General features: G+C 65.7%; 1 protein-coding gene across 1 annotated transcript; it reads left to right on the top strand.

The window, feature by feature from the left end:
• Positions 1–747: 747 nt before the first annotated feature.
• SIPA1 (signal-induced proliferation-associated 1) lies at positions 748–20,375 on the top strand. Its single transcript, XM_033083475.1, is given in 17 exon segments — positions 748–1,474; positions 1,685–1,806; positions 3,658–3,843; positions 4,786–4,960; positions 7,134–7,237; positions 8,626–8,783; positions 10,240–10,375; positions 10,377–11,375; positions 12,616–12,887; positions 14,505–14,645; positions 15,471–15,540; positions 16,578–16,641; positions 17,585–17,682; positions 17,876–17,891; positions 18,514–18,577; positions 18,685–18,757; positions 20,213–20,375. Coding segments are annotated over 17 exon segments (3,549 nt in total). The 5' UTR covers positions 748–750; the 3' UTR covers positions 20,360–20,375.
• The last annotated feature ends 4,397 nt before the right edge of the window (positions 20,376–24,772 follow it).

The following is a 24,772-nucleotide window of genomic DNA, read 5'->3' as shown; positions in this document are numbered from 1 at the left end:
ATGGCAGGAAACCGCTGGCGGCGGCGCGTCCGGGCCCCCCCCAAACATCCCCCGGGTCCGCAACTTCCCCCCAGACCCCTCCCCAAATCCCCCAAACCCCCCCGGACCCCCCCCAGGGCTGAGGGGCTGCTGGGGACACGGCGGGGTCCAGGCCCAGGGGGGACTCGAGTGTCCGGGGGGGTCCCAGGTGCCTCCTCCCCTCCCCCCCCCCTCCAGCAGCGATTTGGGGTGGGGGGCGGGGGTGAGGGGGGGGTTTAGGGGGTCTGGGGGTGTGTGGGAGGGACAGAGGGACACGAGGGGGAGGGGGAGGGGTGAGGAACCTCCCCCACCCCCCCCGCTGACCCCCGTGTCCCCCCCCAGGTGTCGCCGCCGCCCCCCACCCCAGCGATCGGCGCGGCCGGAGCCCCCTCCCCAAATCCCGGCTCCCCCCCATTGACCCGGACCCGAGAGGGGCGCGTGGGAAAAGGGGCGGGGCCTCCCGCACGCGGGAATTCGCGGGCAGCCAATCAGAGCGCGGGGCTCGTTCCCACGTTTCCATTGATAAAAAAAAAAAATTTCCGGGTGCGGGATCCCCGCTACAACCGGGGGGGGTCCTGGGGGCGGGGGGAGAGGTCCTGGAGACCCCCGAGGGGGCCCTAAGGAGTCCTTGAGGGTCTCTTGGGGTTCCCCAAAAATCCCGGGGGTCCTGGGGAGTGCCCGGGGGTCCCGGGGGGGTATTTGAGGGGTCCTCGGGGGGGTTTCGGGGGGGCCATGCAATCCGACGATCTCTTCCTCCGCAAAATGCGGGGTCCCCTGGCCCGCCCTCCCCTTTCCACCACCCCCCCCGTGACAATTGGGGGGGGGATCCCCTCTCCGCCCCCCTCCCCTGGGGCAGCCGCCCCCCGGCAGCGCAGCAGCAGCGAGGCCGCGCTGGGGAGACCCCCGGAGGATGGGGAGGGGTCTCCGAGGGGGGCATCCCCCCGTTCCCGCAGCCAAAGCCACGAGGAGGCGGCGGGGGGGGGGTCCAGCCTCACTCCCCCCCGTTTCCGCGACCCCCTCCTGCTGCTGGGGCTGCCGGGTGGGGATGGGGAGGGGGGAGACCCCGATTCCTTCCCCCGCCCACCCTGGAGCCCCCTCCTCGCTCATTACGACGTTCAGAGCATCCTCTTCGATCCCACCGAGCCCCCCCCGGGACCCCCCAGCCTCATCTCGGGGGCTTCTGCCGCTCACCTGGAGCCCGAGGAGCCCCCCGGGACCCCGGGGGTCGCCCCCGACCCCGAGGCGCTGGTGCTGAGCTGCCCCCGCTTCTGCTGCGAGACCGGCGGGGAGCAGGAATTGGGGCTGGGGTCCCACAGGGGTCCCCCTGGGCCGGGGCAGCTCCCGAACGCGGCCGTGGCGGTGCTGGAGGAGCCCCCGGCCGGGGCGCGACCCCCGCACCCCATCGAGCACAGCGACGAGGGGGCCGAGTATTACCGGAAATATTTCTATGGGAAAGGTGAATTTGGGGAGGGGGGAAATGGGGGTGGGGAGGGGGGGGTACAACTGGTCACAAGGGATAAATGGGGAGGGGGCGGGGAAGTGGAGCTGGGGGGGTCCTGTCCCCACCTGAGCCCCCCCAGAGCATCCAGGTGAGAACACCCTGAGAATTTGGGGGGGATTTGGGGGTCCTGACCCCTCCTCTGACCCCCCTGCGACCCCTCCCCAGAGCACCAGAACCTGCTGGGCGAGGACCCCCGGCTGGGGCCCGTGGCCGTGTCCCTGCGGAGGGAGGAGAAGGAGGGGGCGCGGCCGCAGGTGCTGCACAGAATCATCCTGCGCACCTGCCAGGTGAGTCTGGGGGCTTCGGGGGGGTTTGGGGGGGCTTGGGGGGGATTTGGGATCATCCTGCGCACCTGCCAGGTGAGTCTGGGGGCTTTGGGGGGGATCAGGATCATCCTGAGCACCTGCCAGGTGAGTCTGGGGTCTCTGGGGGGCTTTGGGGGGGGTCGGGGTCACCCTGTGCACCTGCCAGGTGAGTCAGGGGTCTCTGGGGGGCTTTGGGGGGGGTCGGGGTCACCCTGTGCACCTGCCAGGTGAGTCAGGGGTCTCTGGGGGGGCTTTGGGGGGGTTCAGGATCATCCTGCGCACCTGCCAGGTGAGTCTGGGGGCTTCGGGGGGGTTTGGAATCATCCTGCGCACCGCCAGGTGAGTCTGGGGGCTTTGGGGGGCTTTGGGGGGCTCAGGATCATCCTGCGCACCTGCCAGGTGAGTCTGGGGGCTTTGGGGGGCTTTGAGGGGTTCGGGGTCACCCTGCGCACCTGCCAGGTGAGTCTGGGGTCTCTGGGGGGGTTTGGGATCATCCTGCGCACCTGCCAGATGAGTCTGGGGGCTTTGGGGGGGCTTCGGGGGGCTTTGGAGGGGTTTGGGGGGCTTTGGGGAGAGTCAGGACCATCCTGCGCACCTGCCAGGTGAGTCTGGGGGCTTCGGGGGGGTTTGGGGGGGGGTCAGGAGCATCCTGCGCACCTGCCAGGTGAGTCTGGGGGCTTTGGGGGGCTTTGGGATCATCCTGCGCACCGCCAGGTGAGTCTGGGGGCTCTGGGGGGGCTTTGGGGGGGCTTCAGGAGCATCCTGTGCACCTGCCAGGTGAGTCTGGGGGCTCTGGGGGGGGGTCCAGGAACTCCAGGGAGGGTCCTGGGAGGTGGGGAGGGGTCTGGGGTTAAAGATGGGCGGAATCAGTGGGGTGGGGGTCCCAAAAACCCCATGGGGGGGTTCTGGGGGTGCTCAGGGTGGGGGTACCACGACCCCTCCCCAAATTGACCCCGTTCGGGTTCTGGGGATGCTCAGGGGTGCTCCCCCTCCCCAAATTACCCCTCCCGTGTTTTGGGGTGTTCAGGGTGGGAGTACCAGGACTCCCCCTCCCCAAATTACCCCATTCGTGTTTGGGGTGCTCGGGGTGGGGGTATCGTGACTCCCCCCTCCCCAAATTGACCCCGCCCGAATTTTGGGGTGTTCAGGGTGGGGGTATCGTGACTCCCCCTCCCCAGACTGACCCCACTCGGGTTTTGGGGATGCTCAGGGGTGCTCCCCCTCCCCAAATTACCCCATTCGTATTTTGGGATGCTCAGGGTGGGGGTACCGCGACTCCCCCTCCCCAAAACTGACCCCACTCGGGTTCTGGGGATGCTCAGGGCTGCTCCCCCTCCCCAAATTACCCCATTCGTGTTTTGGGATGCTCAGGGTGGGGGTATCGTGACTCCCCCTCCCCAAATTGACCCCACTCGAGTTCTGGGGATGCTCAGGGGTGCTCCCCCTCCCCAAATTGACCCCATCGGGATTTTGGGGTGTTCAGGGTGGGGGTACCACGACTCCCCCTCCCCAAACTGACCCCATCCGGGTTCTGGGGTGCTCAGGGTGGGGGTATCGTGACTCCCCCTCCCCAAATTGACCCTTCCCGTGTTTTGGGGTGCTGGGGGTGGGGGTACCACGGCTCCCCCTCCCCAAACTGACCCCGCCCGAATTTTGGGATGCTCAGGGTGGGGGTATCGTGACTCCCCCTCCCCAACCTGACCCCGCCCGAATTTTGGGATGCTCAGGGTGGGGCTCCCCCTCCCCAAATTACCCCATTCGTGTTTTGGGGTGCTCAGGGTGGGGGTATCGTGACTCCCCCTCCCCAATCTGACCCCCCCGTGCCCCCCCCAGGCGCGGACCCTGCGGGGGTCGGTGCTGGAGGAGTCGCTGCCCCCCGGCTGCCGCCCCCCCGGGGCTCGGGGGGTTCCCCCGCGGAAGCTTCTGGAGCTGCTGCTGCCCGGGCTGGCCGTGGGGGGGCTGCGCCTCGCCCCCTCCCCCGCCGTGCAGGAGACCCTCCTCAAATTGGACGAGCAGGGGGTGAGGAGGGGGATTTGGGGTGGGGAGGGGTCTCTGTGTGTCACCATCGTACCCCCGTGGGGTGGGGACACCCGCAGGTGAAGGGGAGGGGGGTGGGATTTTTGGGGTGGGATTGATGGGATTTATGGGATTTTGGGATGGGATTGATGGGATTTATGGGATTTGGGATGGGATTTATGGGATTTTGGGATGGGATTGATGGGATTTATGGGATTTGGGATGGGATTTTTGGGATGGGATGGGGTGGGATTTTTGGGGTGGGATTTTTGGGATAGGATTGATGGGATTTGTGGGATGAGATTTTTGGGATTTGGGATGGGATTTTTGGGATTTGGGATTTGATTTATGGGATTTTGGGATGGGATTGATGGGATTTGGGATGGGATGCAGCGGGATGGCATTGATGGCATTGATGGGATGGGATTGATGGGATGGGATTTTCGGGGTTTATGGGATTTATGGGGTTTACGGGATGGGATTTATTGAATTTATGGAATTTATGGGATGGGATTTATGGGATTTTCGGGATTTCTGGGATTTATGGGATGGCATTGATGGAATTTACGGGATTTATGGGATTTGCGGGATGGGATTTATGTGGTTTATGGGATGGAATTTACGGGATTTACGGGGTTTATGAGATTTATGGGATGGGATTTTCGGGGTTTCTGGTATTTATGGGATTTATGTGGTTTATGGGATGGCATTGATGGGATTTTCGGGGGTTATGGGATTTATGGGATGGGATTTATGGGATTTATAGGATTTATAGGATGGCATTGATGGAATTTACGGGATTTATGGGATTTGCGGGATGGGATTTATGTGATTTATGGGATGGAATTTACGGGATTTACGGGGTTTATGGTATTTACGGGATTTTCGGGATTTCCGGGATTTCCCACCCCCTCCCTGTCCCCACCCCGTGTCCCCCCGCCCCAGGTGAGCCGGCAGCGCAAGGTGGGGGTGCTGTACTGCCGGGCCGGGCAGGGCTCCGAGGAGGAGATGTACAACAACGAGGGGCCCGGGCCCGCCCTCGAGCAGTTCCTGACCCTGCTGGGCACCCGCGTGAGGCTGCGCGGCTTCGGGGGATACCGGGCACAGCTGGACACGAGGAGTGAGCGGGGACGGGGACAGGGGGACATCAGGGACAGGGGGACATCAGGGACATGGGGACATCAGGGACATGGGGACATCGGGGACAGGGATACCGGGCACAGCTGGACACGCGGAGTGAGCGGGGACAGGGGGACAACAGGGACATGGGGACATCAGGGACAGGGGGACATCAGGGACAGGGGGACATCAGGGACATGGGGACATCGGGGATAGGGACAGGAGTGGGTACCGGGCACAGCTGGACACGAGGAGTGAGCGGGACAGGGGGACAGGGGACATGGGGACATCGGGGATAGGGACAGGAGTGGGTACCGGGCACAGCTGGACACGCGGAGTGAGCGGGGATAGGGGGAAAACAGGGACATGGGGACATCGGGGACAGGGGGACATCAGGGACATGGGGACATCGGGGACAGGGGGACATCAGGGACAGGGGGACATCAGGGACAGGGGGACATCGGGGATGGGGATATCGGGCACAGCTGGACACGCGGAGTGAGCGGGGACAGGGGGACATCAGGGACATGGGGACATCAGGGACATCGGGGATAGGGACAGGAGTGGGTACCGGGCACAGCTGGACACGCGGAGTGAGCGGGGACATGGGGACATGGGGACAACAGGGACATGGGGACATCGGGGATGGGGATACCGGGCACAGCTGGACACGCGCAGTGAGCGGGGACACGCGGGGACAGGGACATGGGGACATCAGGGACACAGGGACACGGGGACAGGGCACAGCTGGACACGCGGAGTGAGCGGGGACATGGGGACAACAGGGACAACAGGGACATGGGGACATCGGGGATGGGGATACCGGGCACAGCTGGACACGCGGAGTGAGCGAGACAGGGACATGGGACAGGGGGACATCAGGGACATGGGACATGGGGACATCGGGGACAGGGGTACCGGGCACAGCTGGACACGCGCAGTGAGCGGGGATGGGGACAGGGGGACATCAGGGACAGGGGGACATCAGGGACATGGGGACATCAGGGACAGGAGGACATCGGGGATGGGGGTACCGGGCACAGCTGGACACGCGGAGTGAGCGGGGATGGGGACAGGGACACGGGGACAGGGACAGGGACACGGGGATAGGGACAGGAGTGGGTACCGGGCACAACTGGACACTCGGAGTGAGCGGGACAGGGGGACAACAAGGACATGGGGACATCGGGGACATCAGGGACACAGGGACATCGGGAACAGGGACAGGAGTGGGTACCGGGCACAGCTGGACACGCGGAGTGAGCGGGGACAGGGGACAACAGGGACATGGGGACATCGGGGATAGGGACAGGGCGACATGGGGGGGACAGGGGGACACGGGGACAGGGACAGGGGACAGCAGGGACACGGGGACAGGGCGACATGGGGGGGACAGGGGGACACGGGGACAGGGACAGGGGACAGCAGGGACACGGGGACAGGGCGACATGGGGACACGGGGACAGGGACATCAAGGACACGGGGACAGGGACAGGAGGGACACGGGGACGACAGGGGATATGGGGGGACGTGGGGTTGGTTCCCTGTCGGGATCGGCGTTGCCTGTCGCGATAGAGTTTTGGGATAGGGGTCTCCTATCGGGATAGGGTTTCAGGATAGCAGTTTCCTATCGGGATAGGGGCTCCCTGTCGCGACAGAGTTTTGGGATAGGGGTTTTCCTATCGGGATAGGGTTTCAGGATAGGGGTTTCCCTGTCGGGATGGGGGTCTCCTATCGGGACAGGGGTTTCCTGTCGGGATAAGGTTTCAGGACAGCAGTTTCCTATCGGGACAGGGGCTCCCTATCGGGATAGGGTTTCGGGATAGGGGTTTCCTGTCGGGATAGGGGCTCCCTGTCAGGATAGGGGTTTCCTATCGAGATAGGGGCTCCCTGTCGGGATAGGGTTTCGAGATAGCAGTTTCCTATCGGGATAGGGAGTTGCCTGTCGGGATAGGGGTTTCCTATCAGGATAGGAATTCCCTATGGGGATAGGGGTCTCCTATCGGGACAGGGGTTTCCTGCCGGGATAGGGTTTCGGGATAGGGGTTTCCCTGTCGGGATAGGGGTTCCCTGTCGCGATAGAGTTTTGGGATAGGGGTTTCCCTGTCGGGGTAGGGGTTCCCTGTCGGGACAGGGCCCCTGTCGGGACAGGCGCTGAGGCCGTGCCCCCTCAGCCGACTCCACGGGCACGCACTCGCTCTACACCACGTACCACGGCTACGAGCTGATGTTCCACGTCAGCACCATGCTGCCCTTCACCCCCCGCAACCGGCAGCAGGTGGGGGCCGGGGGGCTGGGGGGGACTGGGGGGGTCACAGAGGGGTCCTGGGGGGTCGTGGGGGGGTCACAAAGGGGTCCTGGGGGTCACAGAGGGGTCCTGGGGGGGGGGTTCTGGGGGTCCTGGGGGTCACAGGGGGTCCTGGGGGGTCATAGAGGGGTCCTGGGGGGGTCCAGGGGGGTTCTGGGAGGGTTCTGGGGGTCCTGAGGGGTCACAGGGGGTCCTGGGTGGGTGCTGGGTGGGTCACAGAGGGGTCCTGGGGGGTCCTGGGGGGTCACAGAGGGGTCCTGGGGGAATCCTGGGGGGGGCTGGGGGGGGTTCTGGGGGGGCTGGGGGGTCACAGGGGGTCCTGGGGAATCACAGAGGGGTCCGAGGGGTCACAGGGGGTCGTGGGGGGTCGTGAGGGGGTCCTGGGGGGTCACAGAGGGGTCCTGGGGGGGTCCTGGGGAGGTTCTGGAGGGGTCCGGGGGGTCACAGGTGGTCGTGAGGGTCCTGGGGGGTCACAAAAGTGTCCTGGGGGATCACAGGGGGTCATGGGGGGGTTCTGGGGGGGAGTTCGGGGGGTCCTGGGGAGTCACAGAGGGGCTAGGGGTGGTCACAGAGGGTCCTGGGGGGTCCTGAGGGGGTCACAAAGGGGTCCTGGGGGTCACAAAGGGGTCCTGGGGGTCACAGAGGGGTCCTGGGGGGTCCTGGGGGGCTTCTGGGAGTCCTGGGGGGGATCACAGAGGGGTCCTGGGGGGAGTTCTGGGGGTCCTGGGGGTCACAGGGGGTCGTGGGGGGTTCTGGGAGGTCACAGGGGGTCCTGGGGGGGTCCTGGGGGGGTCCTGAGGGGGTTCTGGGGGGGCTGGGGGGTTCTGGGAGGGGTGACAGAGGGGTCCTGGGGAGTCCTAGGGGGGGTCACAGAGGGTCACAGGGGGTCGTGGGGGCGTTCTAGGGGGGTCACAAAGGGGTCCTGGGGGGGCTGGGGGTCCTGGGGGGGGGTCCTGGGGAGTCGCAGAGGGGTTAGGGGGTCACAGGGGGTCCTGGGGGCGTTCTAGGGGGGTCACAAAGGGGTCCTGGGGGGGCTGGGGGTCCTGGGGGGGGGGTCCTGGGGAGTCACAGAGGGGTTAGGGGTGGTCACAGGGGGTCCTGGGGGGGTCACAAAGTGGTCCTGGGGGTCACAGGGGGTCCTGGAGGGTCCTGGGGGTCACAGGGGGTCGTGGGGGCGTTCTGGGGGGGTCACAAAGGGGTCCTGGGGGGTCCTGGGGGGTCACAGATGGGTCACGAGGTCACAGAGGGGTCACACAGGGTCTCGGATCCCCCAATTCTGCTCCTCACCCCCAATTCCCCGTAACAATTTTTTTTTGGGGGGTGGGCTCTGATTGCCCCCCCCCGTCCCCTCCCCGCAGCTGCTGCGGAAGCGCCACATCGGGAACGATATCGTGACAATCGTGTTCCAGGAGCCGGGCGCGCTCCCGTTCTCGCCGCGCGCGCTCCGCAGCCACTTCCAGCACGTGTTCATCGTGGTGCGCGTGCACGAGCCCTGCACCCCCAACACCTCCTACAGGTGGGGCGGGGGGCGGCCCGGGGGTCTCTCGGGGGTCGGGGGGGTCTGTGACGGGGCTGGGGGGGTCCTTGGGTGGGGTTTGGGGGTCTCTGAGGGGAGCTGGAGGGTCTTTGGGGGGTCTGGGGGTTTCCAAGAGGGGCGGGAGGGTCCCTGGGGGGGGGTTGAGGGTCTCTGAGGGGTCTGGGGGGTCTCCTGGGGGTGGTTGGGGGTCTCCGGGAGGGCTGGGGGTCCCCGGGAAAGGGCTGGGGAGTCCCTGGGGGGGGGTTGTGGGGTCCCCAGGGGGTGGTTTAGGGGTCCCTGAGGGGTCTGTGGGGTCCCCAGGGGGAGGTTGAGGGTCCCTAAGGGGGGTTTGGGGGGTCTTTGAGGGGTCTGAGGGGGCTCGGGGGGTCCCCAGAGGGGATTTAGGGGTCCCTAAGGGGGGGTTGAGGGTCCCTGAGGGGGGTTTGGGGGTCCCTGAGGGGTTGTTGGGGGTCCCCGGGGGGGGTTTAGGGGTCTCTGAGGGGGGCTGGGGGTCCCCTGGGGGGCGTTGGGGGGGGGCTGGGGGGGCTGCGGGGTCTGGGGGTCCCTGAGGGGGGGGGTTTAGGGGTTCCTAAGGGGAGTTTGGGGGTCTCTGAGGGGTCTGGGGGGTCCTTGAGGGGGATTGGGGGTCCCTGAGGGGGTGTTAGGGGTCTCTGAGGGGTCTGGGGGGGTCCCAGAGGGAGGGTTGGGGGTCCCTGGGGGGGTTTGGGGGTCTCTGAGGGGGGCTGGGGGTCCCCATGGGGGAGGTTGAGGTGTCTCTAACCCCCCCTCCCCATTTTTGGGTATCTCTAACCCCATTTTTGAGGGTCTTTAACCCCATTTTGAGGGTCTCTAACCCCATTTCCGACTCTCTAACCCCCCTCCCTATTTCCCCCTCCCCATTTTCGCTATCTCTAACCCCCCCCTCCCCATTTTTGAGGGTCTCTAACCCCATTTTGAGGGTCTCTACCCCAATTTCCGACTCTCTAACCCCATTTTTGGTGTCTCTAACCCCATTTTGGGTCTCTAACCCCATTTTTTGGGTCTTTAACCCCATTTTGAGGGTCTCTAACCCCATTTTTTGGGGGTCTCTAACCCCATTTTTGAGGGTCTCTAACCCATTTTGGGTGTCTCTAACCCCCCTCCCCATTTTTGAGGGTCCCTAATCCCATTTTTTGGGGTCTCTAACCCCATTTCGGGGGTCTCTACCCCCATTTCGGACTCTCTAACCCCCTCCTCCCCATTTTTGGTGTCTCTAACCCCATTTTGGGGGTCTCTAACCCCATTTTTGAGGGTCTCTAACCCCCCTCCCCATTTTCGGGTATCTCTGACCCCATTTTCGGGGGTCTCTAACCCCATTTCGGGGGTCTCTAACCCCATTTTGAGGGTCCCTAACCCGATTTCGGGGGTCTCTACCCCCATTTCTCTATCTCTAACCCCCCTTTCCCCCCCTCCCCAGCGTCGCCGTAGTCCGCCCCGACGACACCCCCCCCTTCGGTCCCCCCCTGGCCGAGGGGCAGCGCTTTTGGGGGGGGTCCGGCCTGCGCCCCTTCCTGCTGGCCAAGGCAATCAACGGCGAGAACGCGGCGGCGCGGGGGGGGGCGCCTGGGGGCGATGGCAGCGCGCACCCGCCGCCAGTACCTGCTGGAGCTGCTGCGCCTGCACGGGGGGGGTCCCGCCCTCCCCGCGACCCCCAGGGGCCTCCCCACCCTCGGGGGGCTCCCCACGCTCGGGGGGCTCCTCCTCCGGGGGGGTTCCGCTCACGGAGGGGGTGGGGGGGGACATCAACATCCGCACCCGGTGCCGGCGGGGGCGTTGGTGTGGGGGGCTCGGGTCCGAAATGGGGCGGGGGGCTCGGAGCTGCCGTGTCTGCTCGGGGTGGCTACTGAGAGGATCGTGTTGGTGGCCGCGCCTGCCGGGGCGGTGTGCGATGGTGGGGAGGGGGTGGGGGGCGTTGCCAACTCGGTGAAGCCCCCCCAGGCTCCCCCAAATTCAGCGCAGCCGGGGGAGTCCCCGCGCCATGCTCCGGGGGAGGTCGCCACTCGGGAGGGTCTGGTAGCCACCCAAGGGGGTTCGGTCGCCACTCGGGAGGGTCTGGTAGCCACTCGGGAGGGTTCGGTCGCCACCCGGGAGGGTCTGGTAGCCACTCGGGAGGGTTCGGTCGCCACCCGGGAGGGTTCGGTCGCCACTCGGGAGGGTTCGGTCGCCACTCGGGAGGGTCTGGTAGCCACCCAGGGGGGTTCGCTCGCCCTCCGAGAGGGTCTGGTCTCCACCCAGGGGGGTTCAGTCGCCACTCGGGAAGGTTCGGTCGCCCCCCGAGAGGGTCTTGTCGCCACCCAGGGGGGTTCAGTCGCCACCCAAGGAGGTTCGCTCGCCCCTCGGGATGGTCTTGTCACCACCCAGGGGGGTTCGGTCGCCCCCCAGGGGGGTTCGGTGGCCCCCCCGCCCCCCGGGACCCTTTTCAGCTGCGCGTGCCGGGACGTGCTGGGCTGGGCGTTCTCCGAGGGGCGCCTGGAGATTTTCCACGGCGCGGGCGAGTGGCTCGCGCTCAGCTTGCCCCGAGGGGCCGCCCCGCTGGTGGTGGCCAGGCTGCAGGTCAGAGACTGGGACAGACTGGGAGGGACTGGGATGGGACTGGGAGGGACTGGGAGGGACTGGGATGGAGACTGGGGGGCACTGGGAGCGACTGGGAGCGTCGGGAAGCGACTGGGAGGGCACTGGGAGAGACTGGGATGGAGATTGGGGGGCACTGGGAGCGACTGGGATGGACTGGGATGGGACTGGGATGGAGACTGGGGGCACTGGGAGCGACTGGGATGGGACTGGGAGGGACTGGGAGCGACTGGGATGGGACTGGGAGGGACTGGGAGCGACTGGCATGGACTGGGAGGGACTGGGATGGAGACTGGGGGCACTGGGGGCACTGGGAGCGACTGGGAGCGTCGGGAAGCGAGTGGGAGGGCACTGGGAGAGACTGGGATGGGACTGGGAGAGACTGGGAGCGACTGGGGGTCTCGATCTCCCCCTGACCCTTTTTTCCCCATTCCTGGGGGTCTGTGGGGGTCTCTCTGGGGCTCTCTGGGGTCTCTCTGGGGCTCTCTGGGGTGTCTCCGGGGGTCTCCATGTCCCCCTGACCCTTTTTTCCCCATTCCTGGGGGCTCTCTGTGGCTCTCTGGGTATCCCTAGGGGTCTCTGGGGGTCTCCATCTCCCCCTGACCCTTATTTCCCCATTCCTGGGGGTCTCTCCGGGGGTCTCGTGCGGGTCTCTGGGGTCTCTCTGGGTATCTCTTGGGGTCTCTGGGTCTCTCCGGGGGTCTCCGGGGGTCTCCATCTCCCCTTTCCCCCCCATTCTGGGGATGTCTGGGTCTCTGGGGTCTCTCTGGATCTCTCTGGGGTCTCTCCGGGGGTCTCCATCTCCCCCTGACCCTTTTTTCCCCATTCCCGGGGCTCTCCGGGGGTCTCTCCGGGGGTCTCTGGGGTCTCCATCTCCCCTTTCCCCCCTCCCCAGGCCGTGACCCGGGGATCTCTGGGGTCTCTCTGGGGGTCTCTGTGGCTCTCTGGGGGTCTCTGAGGGTCTCCGGGGGTCTCTGGGGGTCTCCCTCTCCCCCTGACCCTTATTTCCCCATTCCTGGGGGTCTCTCCGGGGGTCTCCATGTCCCCTGTCCCCCTCCCCAGGCCGTGACCCGGGGCTCGCTGGGTGCTCTCTGGGGATCCCTGGGGGTCTCTCCGGGGGTCTCCATGTCCCCTGTCCCCCTCCCCAGGCCGTGACCCGGGGCTCGCTGGGGGTCTCTGGGGTCTCTCCGGGGGTCTCCATGTCCCCTGTCCCCCTCCCCAGGCCGTGACCCGCGGCTGCGAGGCTCAGGAGCTGGCTCTGCCCAGGGGGGCCGGGGGTCGCCGGGGGTTCCGCGTGGACCCCTCGGGGGTGGTCACGGCCGTGACCCGGTTCTCGTTCGCCGAGACCGCGGGGCTGCGGCCGGGGGCGCGGCTGCTGCGCGTGGGGCGCCGCCCCCTCCCCAGGGGAGACCCCCGGAGGCTCCGGGAGCTGCTGAGGAGACCCTCGGGACCCCTGACCCTGCTGCCCCCAGATCGCGACGGGAGACCCCGGCGGTGAGAGGGGTGTGGGGGGTTCGGGGGACTCGGGGGGCTTGAGGGGGGAATTGGGGCTGGGGGAGCTTGGGGGAGAATGGGGAGGATTGGGGGATTCGGGGGTTTGGGGGGATTTGAGGGGGTCAAGAGGGGTTTGGGGGGGAATGGAGAGGGTTTGGGGGCTTGAGGGGCTTGAGGGGGAATGGGGGGCTCGGGGTTTTGGGGGGAATGTGGGGAGTGAGGGGCTCGGGGGGTTTGGGGTCGTGGGGAGGAATGTGAGGGGTGAGAGGTTCGGAGAATTTGGGGGGAATGGGGGGGAATGGGGAGGGTTGGGGGGCTCGGGTTTTGGGGGGATGTGAGGGGGTCATGAGGGGTTTGGGGAGTTCGGGGGGAATTGGGGGGGAATTGGGGAGTTTGGGGGGCGTGGGGGGGAATGTGGGGAGGAATGTGGGGGGCGAGAGGTTCGGGGGCCTTGGCGGGGAATGGGGAGGATTGGGGGATTCGGGGGTTTGGGGGATTTGGGGGGGTCATGAGGGGTTTTGGGGGGCTCGGGGGATTGAGGGGGAATGGGGAGGGTTGGGGGGCTTGAGGGGCTTGGGGGGAGAATGGGGGGCTCGGGGGGTTTGGGGTGAAGGGGGAGGATTGGGGGGCTTGGGGAGGAATGTGGAGGGTGAGAGGTTTGGGGGACTTGGGGGATAATGGGGAAGGTTGGGGGGCTCGGGGGGGTTGGGGGAAATTGGGGGGGAATGGGGGGAATTGGGGGGCTTGGGGGGTTCGCGGGGCGTGGGAAGGAATTGGGGGGCTCGGGGGGTTTGGGGTGAAGGGAGAGGGTTGGGGTCTCGGGGGAAATGTGGGGGGTGAGAGGTTCAGGGGGGAATGAGGGGAATTGGGGGGCTTGGGGGGCTTGGGGGGAATAGGGAGGATTGGGGGGCTTGGGGAGGAATGTTGGGGGTGAGAGGTTTGAGGGGCTTCGAAGGGAATGGGGGGAGTGAGGGGCTTGGGGGGGAATTGGGGGGCTTGGGGGGCTTGGAGGGGAATGGGGAGGGTTGGGGGACTCGGGGGATTTGGGGGGCGTGGGGGGCGTAGGGGGATTTGAGAGGGGCTGGGGGATGTGGGGGGCTTGGGGGCAGTGGAAGGATCTGAGGGTTTGGGGGGATTTGGGGGGTCGAGAGGGGTTTGGGGGGCTCGGGGTGTTTGGGGGGATTTGGGGGGGTCATGAAGGATTTGGGGGGCTCGGGAGGGTTGAGGGATTTGGGGGGCGTGGGGGAGAATGGGGAAAATTGGGGGGGAATGTGGGGGGCGAGAGGTTCGGGGGGCTCGGGGGATTTGGGGGGTTTGGGGTCGTGGGAGGAATTTGGGGGACTCGGAGGGTTTGGGGGATTTGGGGGGGACTTGGGGAGGAATGTGGGGGGCTCGGGTTTTGGGGGGATTTGGGGGGGTCATGAAGGGTTTGGAGGGCTCGGGGGATTTTTGGGGGGGACAATGAGGAGCATTGGGGGGGGGGGCTCGGGATTTTGGGGGAGATTTTGGGGGGGCTTAAATTAGAGAGGAAATTTAGGGGAGGAGGGGACATTTAGCACCGCGCCCCCTCCCCAAATATCCCCCCCGCCCCCTCCCCAAATGGCGCCCCCTCCCCAGGAGTTTCTCGGAGCTCTACGCCCTCTCCCTGCAGCAGGGCCGGGGCTCGGGGGGCGACCCCAGCCCCGGGGACCCCCGAGGGGACATCGGCGACACCAGCAGCGACTCGGGGGGCGACAGCGACGGGGGGGGCGCGGGGGGGCTCAGCCCCCAAACCCCGCGGCTGCTGCAGGGGCGGGATGAGGAGAGACCCCCCAGCCCCCCCGGGACCCCCCAAATCCCGGGAGGGAGAGACCCCAGCCCGTGAGTGAGCCCGGACACGGGGACCCCCCCTCAAATCCTTCGGGACCCCTCCCCAAATCCTCCGGGACCTCTAAATCCCCTGAGACCCCTCCCCAAATCCTCTGGGAATCCCCAAACCTCAGGGACCCCTCCCCAGATCCTCCGGGGACCCCCCCCCAAATCCTTCGGGACCCCTCCCCAGACCCCTGAGACCCTTCCCCAAACTCTCGGGACCCCCCCCAAACCCCCCAGGAACCCCCCAAATCCTCCGGGACCCTTCCCCAATCCTCCAGGACCCCCTCAAACCCCTGAGACCCCTCCCCAAATCCTCTGGGACCCCCCCCAATCCTTCAGGACCCCCCCTAAATCCCCTGAGACCCCTCCCCAAATCCTCCGGGGACTCCCCCAAACCCCCCAGGAACCCCCCAAACCCCTGAGACCCTTCCCCAAATCTCCGGGACCCCCCCAAACCCCCCAGGAACCCCCCAAATCCTCCGGGACCCCCCCCCAATCTTCCAGGACCCCTCCCCAAATCCCTGAGACCCCTCCCCAAATCCTCCGGGGACTCCCCCCCAAACCCCCCGGGAACCCCCCAAACCCCTGAGACCCTTCCCCAAATCTCCGGGACCCCCCTAGTCTTCCAGGACCCCTCCTCAAATCCCTGAGACCCTTCCCCAAACCCCTGAGACCCTTCCCCAAATCCTCCGGGACCCCCTCCCCTCAATCGTCACCCCGTCCCCCCAGGCCCCCCCTCGCTGACCCCACCCCGGATTTGCTGCTGTCACATCACAGCCCCGGCCCGGCCGGAGACCCGGTGAGTGCCCCCCGAAAATCCCCCCAAATCCTCCCTAAATCCCCCTCAAATCCTCCCCAAAATCCCCCCCAAAATCCCCCCCAAAATCCCCCCCGTGTCCCCCTGTGTCCCCTCCGTGTCCCCCCCAAATCCCCCCCAAATCCTCCTCAAACCCCCCCAAAATTCCCCCCCAAAATTCCCCCCCAAATCGCCCCTAAATCCCCCCAGTGTCCCCCTGTGTCACCTCCATGTCCCCCCCAAATTCCTCTCAAATCCCCCCCAAATCCTCCCCAAATCCCCCCCAAAATCCCCCCCAAATCCTCTCCGAATCCCCTCTGTGTCCCCCCCAAATCCCCCCAAATTCCTCCCCAAATCCCCCCCGAATCCCCCCAAATCCCCTCCAAACCCCCCCCCAAATCCCCCCCAAATACTCCCCGTGTCCCCCAAAGATGTCCCCCAAATCCCCCCCAGTGTCCCCCTCAAATCCCCCCCAAATCCCCCCTAAATCCCCTCCAAATCCTCCTCAAATCCTCTCTGAATCCCCCCCAAATTCCTCTCAAATCCCCCCCAAATCCCCCGCAAATCCTCCCTGAATCCCCCCTAAATCCTCCCCAAATCCCCCCAAATCCTCCTCAACCCCCCAAATCCCCTCAAATCCCCCCCAATTTCCCCCCAAATCCCCTCCACGTCCCTCAGTGTCCCCCAGTGTCCCCCCCAAATCCCCCAAAATCCCCCCAATTTCCTCCGTGTCCCCCAAATCCCCCCCAAATTCCCCCTGTGTCCCCTCATGTCCCTCCCCTGACCCCTTCTTTGTCCCCCACTCGGTGTCCCCCTCTCCCCGTGTCCCCCCCATGTCCCCCTGTCCCCTCTGACGCCCCCCGTGTGTCCCCAGGGTCCCCCCCGTGTCCCCTCAGTGTCCCCGTGTCCCCTCTACCCCCCCCGTGTCCCCCCCGTGCGTCCCCAGGGCCCCCCCCAAATGCCCCCAGTGTCCCCCAGTGTCCCCCCCGTGTCCCCTCCATGTCGCCCCCGTCCCCTCTGACCCCCCCGTGTGTCCCCAGGGTCCCCCCCCGGATCCCCCCGAGCCCGGCCCGGCTCCCCCCGTGCGACCCCCCCTGGGCAGGGGTGAGTGGCTGCGACCCCCGTGTCCCCTCCCCCCCCGTGTCACCTGTGTCCCTCCGTGTCCCCTGGGGGTGTCCCCAGATCCCCTCAAGGTGTCCCCATCCTTTGGAGGTGTCCCCAAATCGCCTTGAGATGTCCCCAAATCCATTCATGGTGTCCCTTGTCCCTGTCCCGTGTCCCCATCCCTTGGGAGTGTCCCAAAATCCCCTCAAGATGTCCCCAAATCCCCTCGGGCTGTCCCCAAATCCCTTCGAGGTGTCCCCAGATCCCCTCAAGGTGTCCCTTGTCCCTGTCCCATGTCCCCTGCGAGTGTCCCCATCCCTTAGGGGTGTCCCCAAATCCCCTGGGAATGTCCCTAAATCTCCTGGGGGTGTCCCCAAATCCCCTTGAAATGTCCCCAAATCCCTGGGGGTGTCCCCTGTCCCTGTCCCGTGTCCCTTGGGGGTGTCCCTATCCCCTCAAGGTGTCCCCAAATCCCCTGGGAATGTCCCTAAATCCCTTCAAGGTGTCCCCAAACCCCCTCAAGGTGTCCCCAAATCCCCTGGGGGTGTCCCCAACCTTTGGGTATGTCCCCAAATCCCCTTGAAATGTCCCCAAATCCCCTCGGGGTGTCCCCAAATCCCCTCGGGGTGTCCCCTGTCCCTGTCCCGTGTCCCTTGGGGGTGTCCCCATCCTTTGGGGATGTCCCCAAACCCCCTCCCAGTGTCCCCACATTTCCCCGGAATGTCCCTAAATCCCCTCAGGGTGTCCCTAAATCCCTTTGAGGTGTCCCCAAATCCCCTCAAGGTGTCCCCAAATCCCCTCAGGGTGTCCCCAGATCCCCTCAAGGTGTCCCCAGACCCCCTCAAGGTGTCCCTTGTCCCTGTCCCGTGTCCCCAAATCCCCCGGGGCTGTCCCAGCCCTGCTGGGGGGGTCCCCCACCGTTGTCCCCCCCTCCCCCTCCCAGTTCTCTCGGGCTCTGGGGACCCCCAGGAGGACGAGTGGGACGTGATCGCCGGGCTGGCCACGGCCTGCAGCGGGGTCCTGGAGGCCATCGCCGGGGGGGTGAGGGGCTGGGGGATGGGGAGGGGTCTGGGGGGTCCTGGGGGCCATCACTGGGGGGTTTGGGGGGAATTTGGGGGGGTTTGGGGGTCCTGGAGGCCATCAATGGGGGGTTTGGGGGGGATTTGAGGAGATCTGGGGGGGTTTGAGGGGGGTTTTAGGGGGGTCTGGGGTGGGGGTTTGGGGGATCCTGGAGGCCATCGCCAGGGGGGGTGAGGGGGAGGGGATGGGGAGGTTTGGGGAGGGTTTTTTGGGGGTCTGGAGGGGTCTGGGGGGGATTTGGGGGGATTTCAGGGGATTTGGGGGGATTTTTGGGGGTCCTGGAGGCCATCACTGATGGGGTTAGGGGGGATGGGAGGGGTTTAGGGGGGTTTGGGGGATTTTTTGGGGGTCTGGGGGGTTTTGGGGGGGGATTTGGGGGTCCTGGAGGCCATCACTGATGGGGTCCTGGGATAATTTGGTATTTTGGGGAGGTTTTGGGGGTCTCAGACACCCTCACTGCAGTTCTGGAGGATTTGGGGGGGGGGATTTGGGGAGGTTTGGGGGGATTTGGGGGGAGGTTTGGGGGGTTTGGGGGTCCTGGAGGCCATCACTGGAGGGGTCCGGGGATAATTTGGTATTTTGGGGAGGTTTTGGGGGTCTCGAACCCCACCACTGCACTTCTGGAATATTTGGAATTTTTTTGAGGGGGGGGTCCCGGGCTACCAAACCCATTTTGGGGAGGGGTCTGCGAGGAACGGAGCGAGTTGGGGGCGCTGCCGATGGGCGGGGGGAGGGGTCTCAGCTCTCAGGACCCCCCAATTTGGGGTCTCACCCCCCCCCAAACCCCCCCAGGTCACCAACTGCGGGAACTCCCCAACATCGGGGTCCAGCAGAGCCCGGAGACCCCCGAGGATGAGTACGGAGGGTGGGGGAGGGGCGGGGGGGCTGGGGGGGTCTGGGGGGGTTTGGGGGGTCTGGGGGATTTTGGGGGGGGTCCTCACGAGGGTCCCATCCCCCCCCAAGGTCCCAGAGTCTCTCCGAGAAGGTGGCGCAGCTCGAGGCGGCGCTGAAGCGGCTGCAGGGGGATCTGCAGGAGGTGGGGACTGGGAGGGACTGGGATGGACTGGGATGGACTGGGATGGGACTGGGAGGGACTGGGGGAGACTGGGAGGGGAACTGGAAGGGACTGGGAGGGAACTGGGAAGGGATTGGGATGGGATTGGGAGGGACTGGGATGGACTGGGATGGACTGAGATGGACTGGGGGTGGACTGGGATGGACTGGGAGGGACTGGGAGGGACTGGGATGGACTGGGATGGACTGGGAGGGACTGGGAGGGACTGAGGGGAACTGGGAGGGACTGGGGAGACTGGGATGGACTGGGAGGGACTGGGAGGGGATTGGGAGGGGATTGGGAGGGGATTGGGAGGGACTGGGGGGGGACTGGGAGGGACTGGGGGTGACTGAGAGGGGTTGGGAGGGAACTGGGAGGGACTGGGAGGGGATTGGGAGGGAAGTGGGATGGACTGGGAGGGACTGGGATGGACTGGGAGGGACTGGGGAGGGATTGAGAAGGGCTGGGATGGACTGGGAGGGACTGGGAGGGACTGGGGAGACTGGGATGGACTGGGAGGGACTGGGAGGGGATTGGGAGGGGATTGGGAGGGGATTGGGAGGGACTGAGGGGAACTGGGAGGGACTGGGAGGGGATTGGGAGGGGATTGGGAGGGGATTGGGAGGGACTGAGGGGAACTGGGAGGGACTGGGAGGGGATTGGGAGGGACTGGGGAGACTGGGAGGGGACTGGGAAGGACTGGGATGGGACTGGGAGGGACTGGGATGGACTGGGGAGGGATTGAGAGGGACTGGGATGGACTGGGATGGACTGGGGGGGATTGAGAGGGACTGGGAGGGACTGGGGGAGACTGGGGGGAACTGAGAGAGTCTTGGGGCGGGGAGGGACTGGGAGGGATTGGAGGGGACTGGGAGGGTCTGGGAAGGACTGAGTGGAACTGGGAAGGACTGAGGGGAACTGGGGGGCACTGGGGGAAAACAGAGGGGGCTGATCCGGGGGTCCCTATGGGATCTGTGGGTCAGGGTCTCACCGGGGGGTCTCTGTGGGATCTGTGGGTCGGGGTCTCTGTGGGTCGGGGTCTCTGTGGGTCGGGGTCTCTGTGGGTCGGGGTCTCTGTGGGTCGGGGTCTCACCGGGGTCTCTCTCTGGGTCAGGACGTTCAGCAGCGGCTCCGGGCCGAGCTCTGCGGGCTCTGTGGGATTTGTGGGTCAGGGTCTCTGTGGGATTTGTGGGTGGGGGTCTCTGTGGGATTTGTGGGTCGGGGTCTCACGGGGGTCTCTCTCTCTCTCTCTCTCTCTGGCTCAGGACGCTCAGCAGCGGCTCCGGGCCGAGCTCTGCGGGCTCTGTGAGATTTGTGGGTGGGGGTCTCTGTGAGTTGGGGTCTCTGTGGGATCTGTGGGTCGGGGTCTCTGTGGGGCAGGGTTAATGTGAGTTGGGGTCTCACGGGGGTCTCTCTCTCTCTCTCTCTCTGGCTCAGGACGCGCAGCAGCGGCTCCGGGCCGAGCTCCTCGGGCTCCGCCGCAGCTCCCGGAGGCTCCAGCGGGGCCGGGAGGAGCCCAAGGAGCGGCCGGGCCGGGTCCCGGGGCTGCTGCGACCCCCCGAGAGCCCCCCGGGGGACCCCTGAGACCCCCTTGGGACCCCCTGAGACCCCCGAGACCCCCTGGGGGACCCCTGAGACCCCCGAGACCCCCTGAGCGCTGTGGGGACCCCGCAGGACTCGGGGACCCCCCCCGTGTGTCCCCCACTAACTGTGAAACTGAAGCTGTGACACCCCCCCGATGTCCCCTCCCCCCCCCCCCGTGTGACACTGGAACCCCCCCGATGTGACAATGTGACGTCAGAACCCCTCACGTGACACTGGAACCCCCCCCCCGATGTGACAATGTGACACTGGACCCCCCCCAATGTCCCCTCCCCCCCCTCAGGTGACACTGGACCCCCCGACCCCTCCCCAGCAATAAAAATTCTTCGGCCTCGGCAGCTCCGCCTGTGATTGGGGTCCCTCCCAGTACATCCCAGTACACACCAGTCCATCCCAGTCCATCCCAGTACATCCCAGTGTCCCTCCCAGCGCTCGCCAGTACACACCAGTCCATCCCAGTGTCCCTCCCAGCGCTCCCCAGTACACACCAGTACATCCCAGTGTCCCTCCCAGCGCTCCCCAGTACACACCAGTACATCCCAGTGTCCCTCCCAGTGCTCCCCAGTACACACCAGTCCATCCCAGTGTCCCTCCCAGTGCTCCCCAGTACACACCAGTACATCCCAGTGTCCCTCCCAGTGCTCCCCAGTACACACCAGTACATCCCAGTCCATCCCAGCATCCCTCCCAGCGCTCCCCAGTACACACCAGTACATCCCAGTACACACCAGTACATCCCAGTCCATCCCAGTGTCCCTCCCAGCGCTCCCCAGTACACACCAGTACATCCCAGTGTCCCTCCCAGCGCTCCCCAGTACATACCAGTACATCCCAGTCCATCGCAGTGTCCCTCCCAGTGCTCCCCAGTACACACCAGTACACCCCAGTGTCCCTTCCAGTGTTCTTCAGTCCGTCCCAGTCCATCCCAGTCTGTCCCAGTACGTCCCAGTCCATCCCAGTCCATCCCAGTCCATCGCAGTGTCCCTCCCAGTGCTCCCCAGTCCATCCCAGTCCATCCCAGTGTCCCTCCCAGCGCTCCCCAGTACACACCAGTACATCCCAGTGTCCCCATTCAAAGCCGCAGCGTCTTCCCGGTCATTCCCAGTTGATTCTGGGGCTCCCCAGTCCCTCCCAGTGCCTCCCAGTCTCTCCCAGTCCATTCCCAGTTTAAAGACGTTTATAAAAATCGCGGTGCCAAAGCTGCCCCAAATATCTGCGGGTCCCTCAAACGCCTCCAACCCCATCCCAACCCCATCCCCGCCCCATTCCCGGAGTTCCCATTCCCATTCCCGCCCCATTCCCGCTGTTCCCATCCCCGTTTCCATCCCCATTTTCGCCCCATTCCCGGTTTTTCCATCCCAATCCCCTCCCCATTTCCGTCCCCATTTCCGTCCCCATTCCTGCCCCATTCTCACCCCATCCCAACCCCATTCCCTCCGCCTTTCCATCCCCCTCCTCTACCCTGTTCCCGCCCCATTCCCGGTGTCCCCTGCCCAATTCCCGGTGTTCCCAGACCCTTTCCCGCCCCATTTCCGTCCTCCTTCTCTGCCCCATCCCATCCCCATCCTAGCCCCATTCTTTACTCCATTCCCGCCCCGTTTCCATCCGCATTCCATCCCCCTTCCCTGCCCCATTCCCGATGTCCCCTGCTCCATTCCCGGTGTTCCCATCCCCATTCCCTGCCCCATCCCCATTCCCACCCCATTCCCGGAGTTCCCATTCCCATCCCATCCCATCCCCATTTCCATCCCCCTTCGCTGCCCCATTCCCCATTTTCTCTGTTCCATTCCCGTCCCATTCCCACTGTTCCCATTCCCATCCCCTCCCCATTTCCATCCCCCTTCCCGCCCCATTTCCATCCCCATTCCCCGCCCCATTCCCGATGCCCCTGCCCCATTCCCAGCCCCATTCCCGATGTCCCTGCCCCATTCCCGCCCCATTCCCCCCACCCCACCCCTGTAACGACACCAGAACGGGATTTTCCCCCAGCGGAGACCCCAAATTCGGATCCCCCCGCCCCTAACCCGGGCAGGGCCGTTCCTGGTGGCCCCTCCCCACAGGTCACTCCCTCGGGGGGTGGCGCGGGTGACACCGGGGTGGCCGCGGGGACACTCGGGGGACACCCGGGGGACACTCGGGGGACACTCGGGGGACACTCGGGGCCATGGCGGGGCTGAAAACGGCGAGCGGGGAGGAGATCGATGGGTCCTTCGAGCTGCGGGTGGAGGTGGAGGAGGGCCGGGAATTGGGGCTGGGGGATGCGGGGCAGGGTCGGGGGGATTTGGGTCTGGGGGATGCCGGGCAGGGACAGCCCCGGCTCCTCACGCTCTGCGTCACCGGGGAGCTGCGAGTCGGGGACCTCGTGCGGCGGATCCAGGAGAGCTTGGGTGAGTGACCCTGGCCGGAGAGAGTGACCCATGGGACTGACCCCTGGCCCGAGGGAGGGACTGAGCCCTGAACTAACCCCTGGAACTGACCCAGGGCAGGAGGGAGGGACTGAGACCTGGACTGGCCCCTGGGACTGACCCACAGCACTGACCCAGAGCCGGAGAGAGGGACTGAGACCTGGGACTGACCCCTGAACTGACCCCTGGACTGACCCCTGAGCTGACCCTGGCCGGAGAGAGGGACTGAGACCTGGACTGAGCCATGAACTGAGCTCTGAACTGACCCACGGAACTGACCCCTGGCCAGAGGGAGGGACTGAGCCATGGGACTGACCCATGGCTGGAAGGACTGACCCATAGCTCTGACCCTGGCCGGAGAGAGGGACTGACCCCTGAACTGACCCCTGAACTGACCCCTGGAACTGACCCCTGGTCGGAGAGAGGGACTGAGACCTGGACTGAGCCCTGAACTGACCCAGGGCAGGAGGGAGGGACTGAGTCATGAACTGACCCCTGGACTGGCCCAGGGCACTGACCCAGGGTCGGAGGGAGGGGCTGAGCCCGGGACTGACCCCTGAACTGACCCCTGGACTGACCCACGGAACTGACCCCTGTCCGGAGAGAGGGACTGAGCCATGGACTGACCCCTGAGCTGACCCCTGAACTGACCCATAGCACTGACCCATAACTCTGACCCTGGCCGGAGAGAGGGACTGAGCCATGGACTGACCCAAGGGTGTGACCTACAGAACTGACCCATAGCCCTGACCCCTGGAACTGACCCCTGGCCGGAGGGAGGGACTGAACCCGGGACTGACCCCTGGGACTGACCCTTAGCTCTGACCCTGGCCAAAGAGAGGGACTGACTCGCGGAACTGACCCTGTCCGGAGAGAGGGACTGAGCCATGGACTGACCCCTGAGCTGACTCCTGAACTGACCCATAGCACTGACCCATAACTCTGACCCTGGCCGGACGGAGGGACTGAGCCCTGAACTGACCCCTGGACTGAGCCCTGAATTGACCCCTGGGACTGACCCACGGCACTGACCCCTGGGACTGACCCCTGGCTCTGACCCACGGCGGGAGGGAGGGACTGACCCATGGCCGGAGGGACTGACCCATAGCTCTGGGGGATCAGAGGAGTTTGGAGGGGTTTTAATCGGGTTTATTTGGGTTCGGGGGGGCTTTAATGGGTTTTTGGGGGGTCTGGAGGTGCTGAATTGGGGTTGGGGGTCTCGTGGGGGGGGGGGTTCAGGGTCACAGGGGTCACCCCGCCCCCCCCAAACCCCACCCGGGGGGTTCAGGGGGGGAGGGGGGGGCACTCTGAGCTATTTATAGATCGCGGGTCCCTTATCAGCCCGGCCAGGGGGAGCTGGGGGGAGGGGCGGGAAGTGGGGGGGGACCCGGGACCCCCTGATAAGAGCTGCCCCTCCCCCACCCCCTGGAGCTGGGGGATATTTCCACCCCAAAACCTCCCCAAAATCTCCCCCCATCAGCGCTGGGTGACACCGCGGGGGGCGGGAAGGGGGGACAATTGTCCCGATGGTCATGGATGGTCACTTGACCCCCCCAGACCCAACTGCAGATCCCCCCCGGACCCCATTAACCCCTTCCGCCCCCCCAGTCCACCCCCTGAAGCCCCCAGACCCCATTAACCCCCTGAAGCCCCCCTAGGCCCCACTACAGACCCCCCCAGACCCCCCCAGACCCCCCCAGACCCCATTAACGCCCCCCTAGACCCCATTAAACCCCCCAGCCTCCCTTTCAGCCCCTCCAGACCCCACTACAGACCCCCCCAGACCCCATTAACCCCCCCGACCCCCTCAGACCCCACTACTGACCCCCCCGAACCCCCCCAGACCCCATTAACGCCCCCCAGACCCCATTAAACCCTCCCAAACCCCCCTGAAGCGCCCCCAGATCCCATTACAGACCCCCCCAGCCCCCATTAACCCCCCCGACCCCACTACAGACCCTCCCAGACCCCATTAAAACCCCCCTGAAGC

Source organism: Catharus ustulatus, chromosome 32 (assembly GCF_009819885.2).
Source record: "Catharus ustulatus isolate bCatUst1 chromosome 32, bCatUst1.pri.v2, whole genome shotgun sequence".
Classification (NCBI taxonomy): Eukaryota; Metazoa; Chordata; class Aves; order Passeriformes; family Turdidae; genus Catharus; species Catharus ustulatus.
Note: the sequence above shows the minus strand (reverse complement) of the source record. Positions and strands in the feature narration are given on the sequence as shown.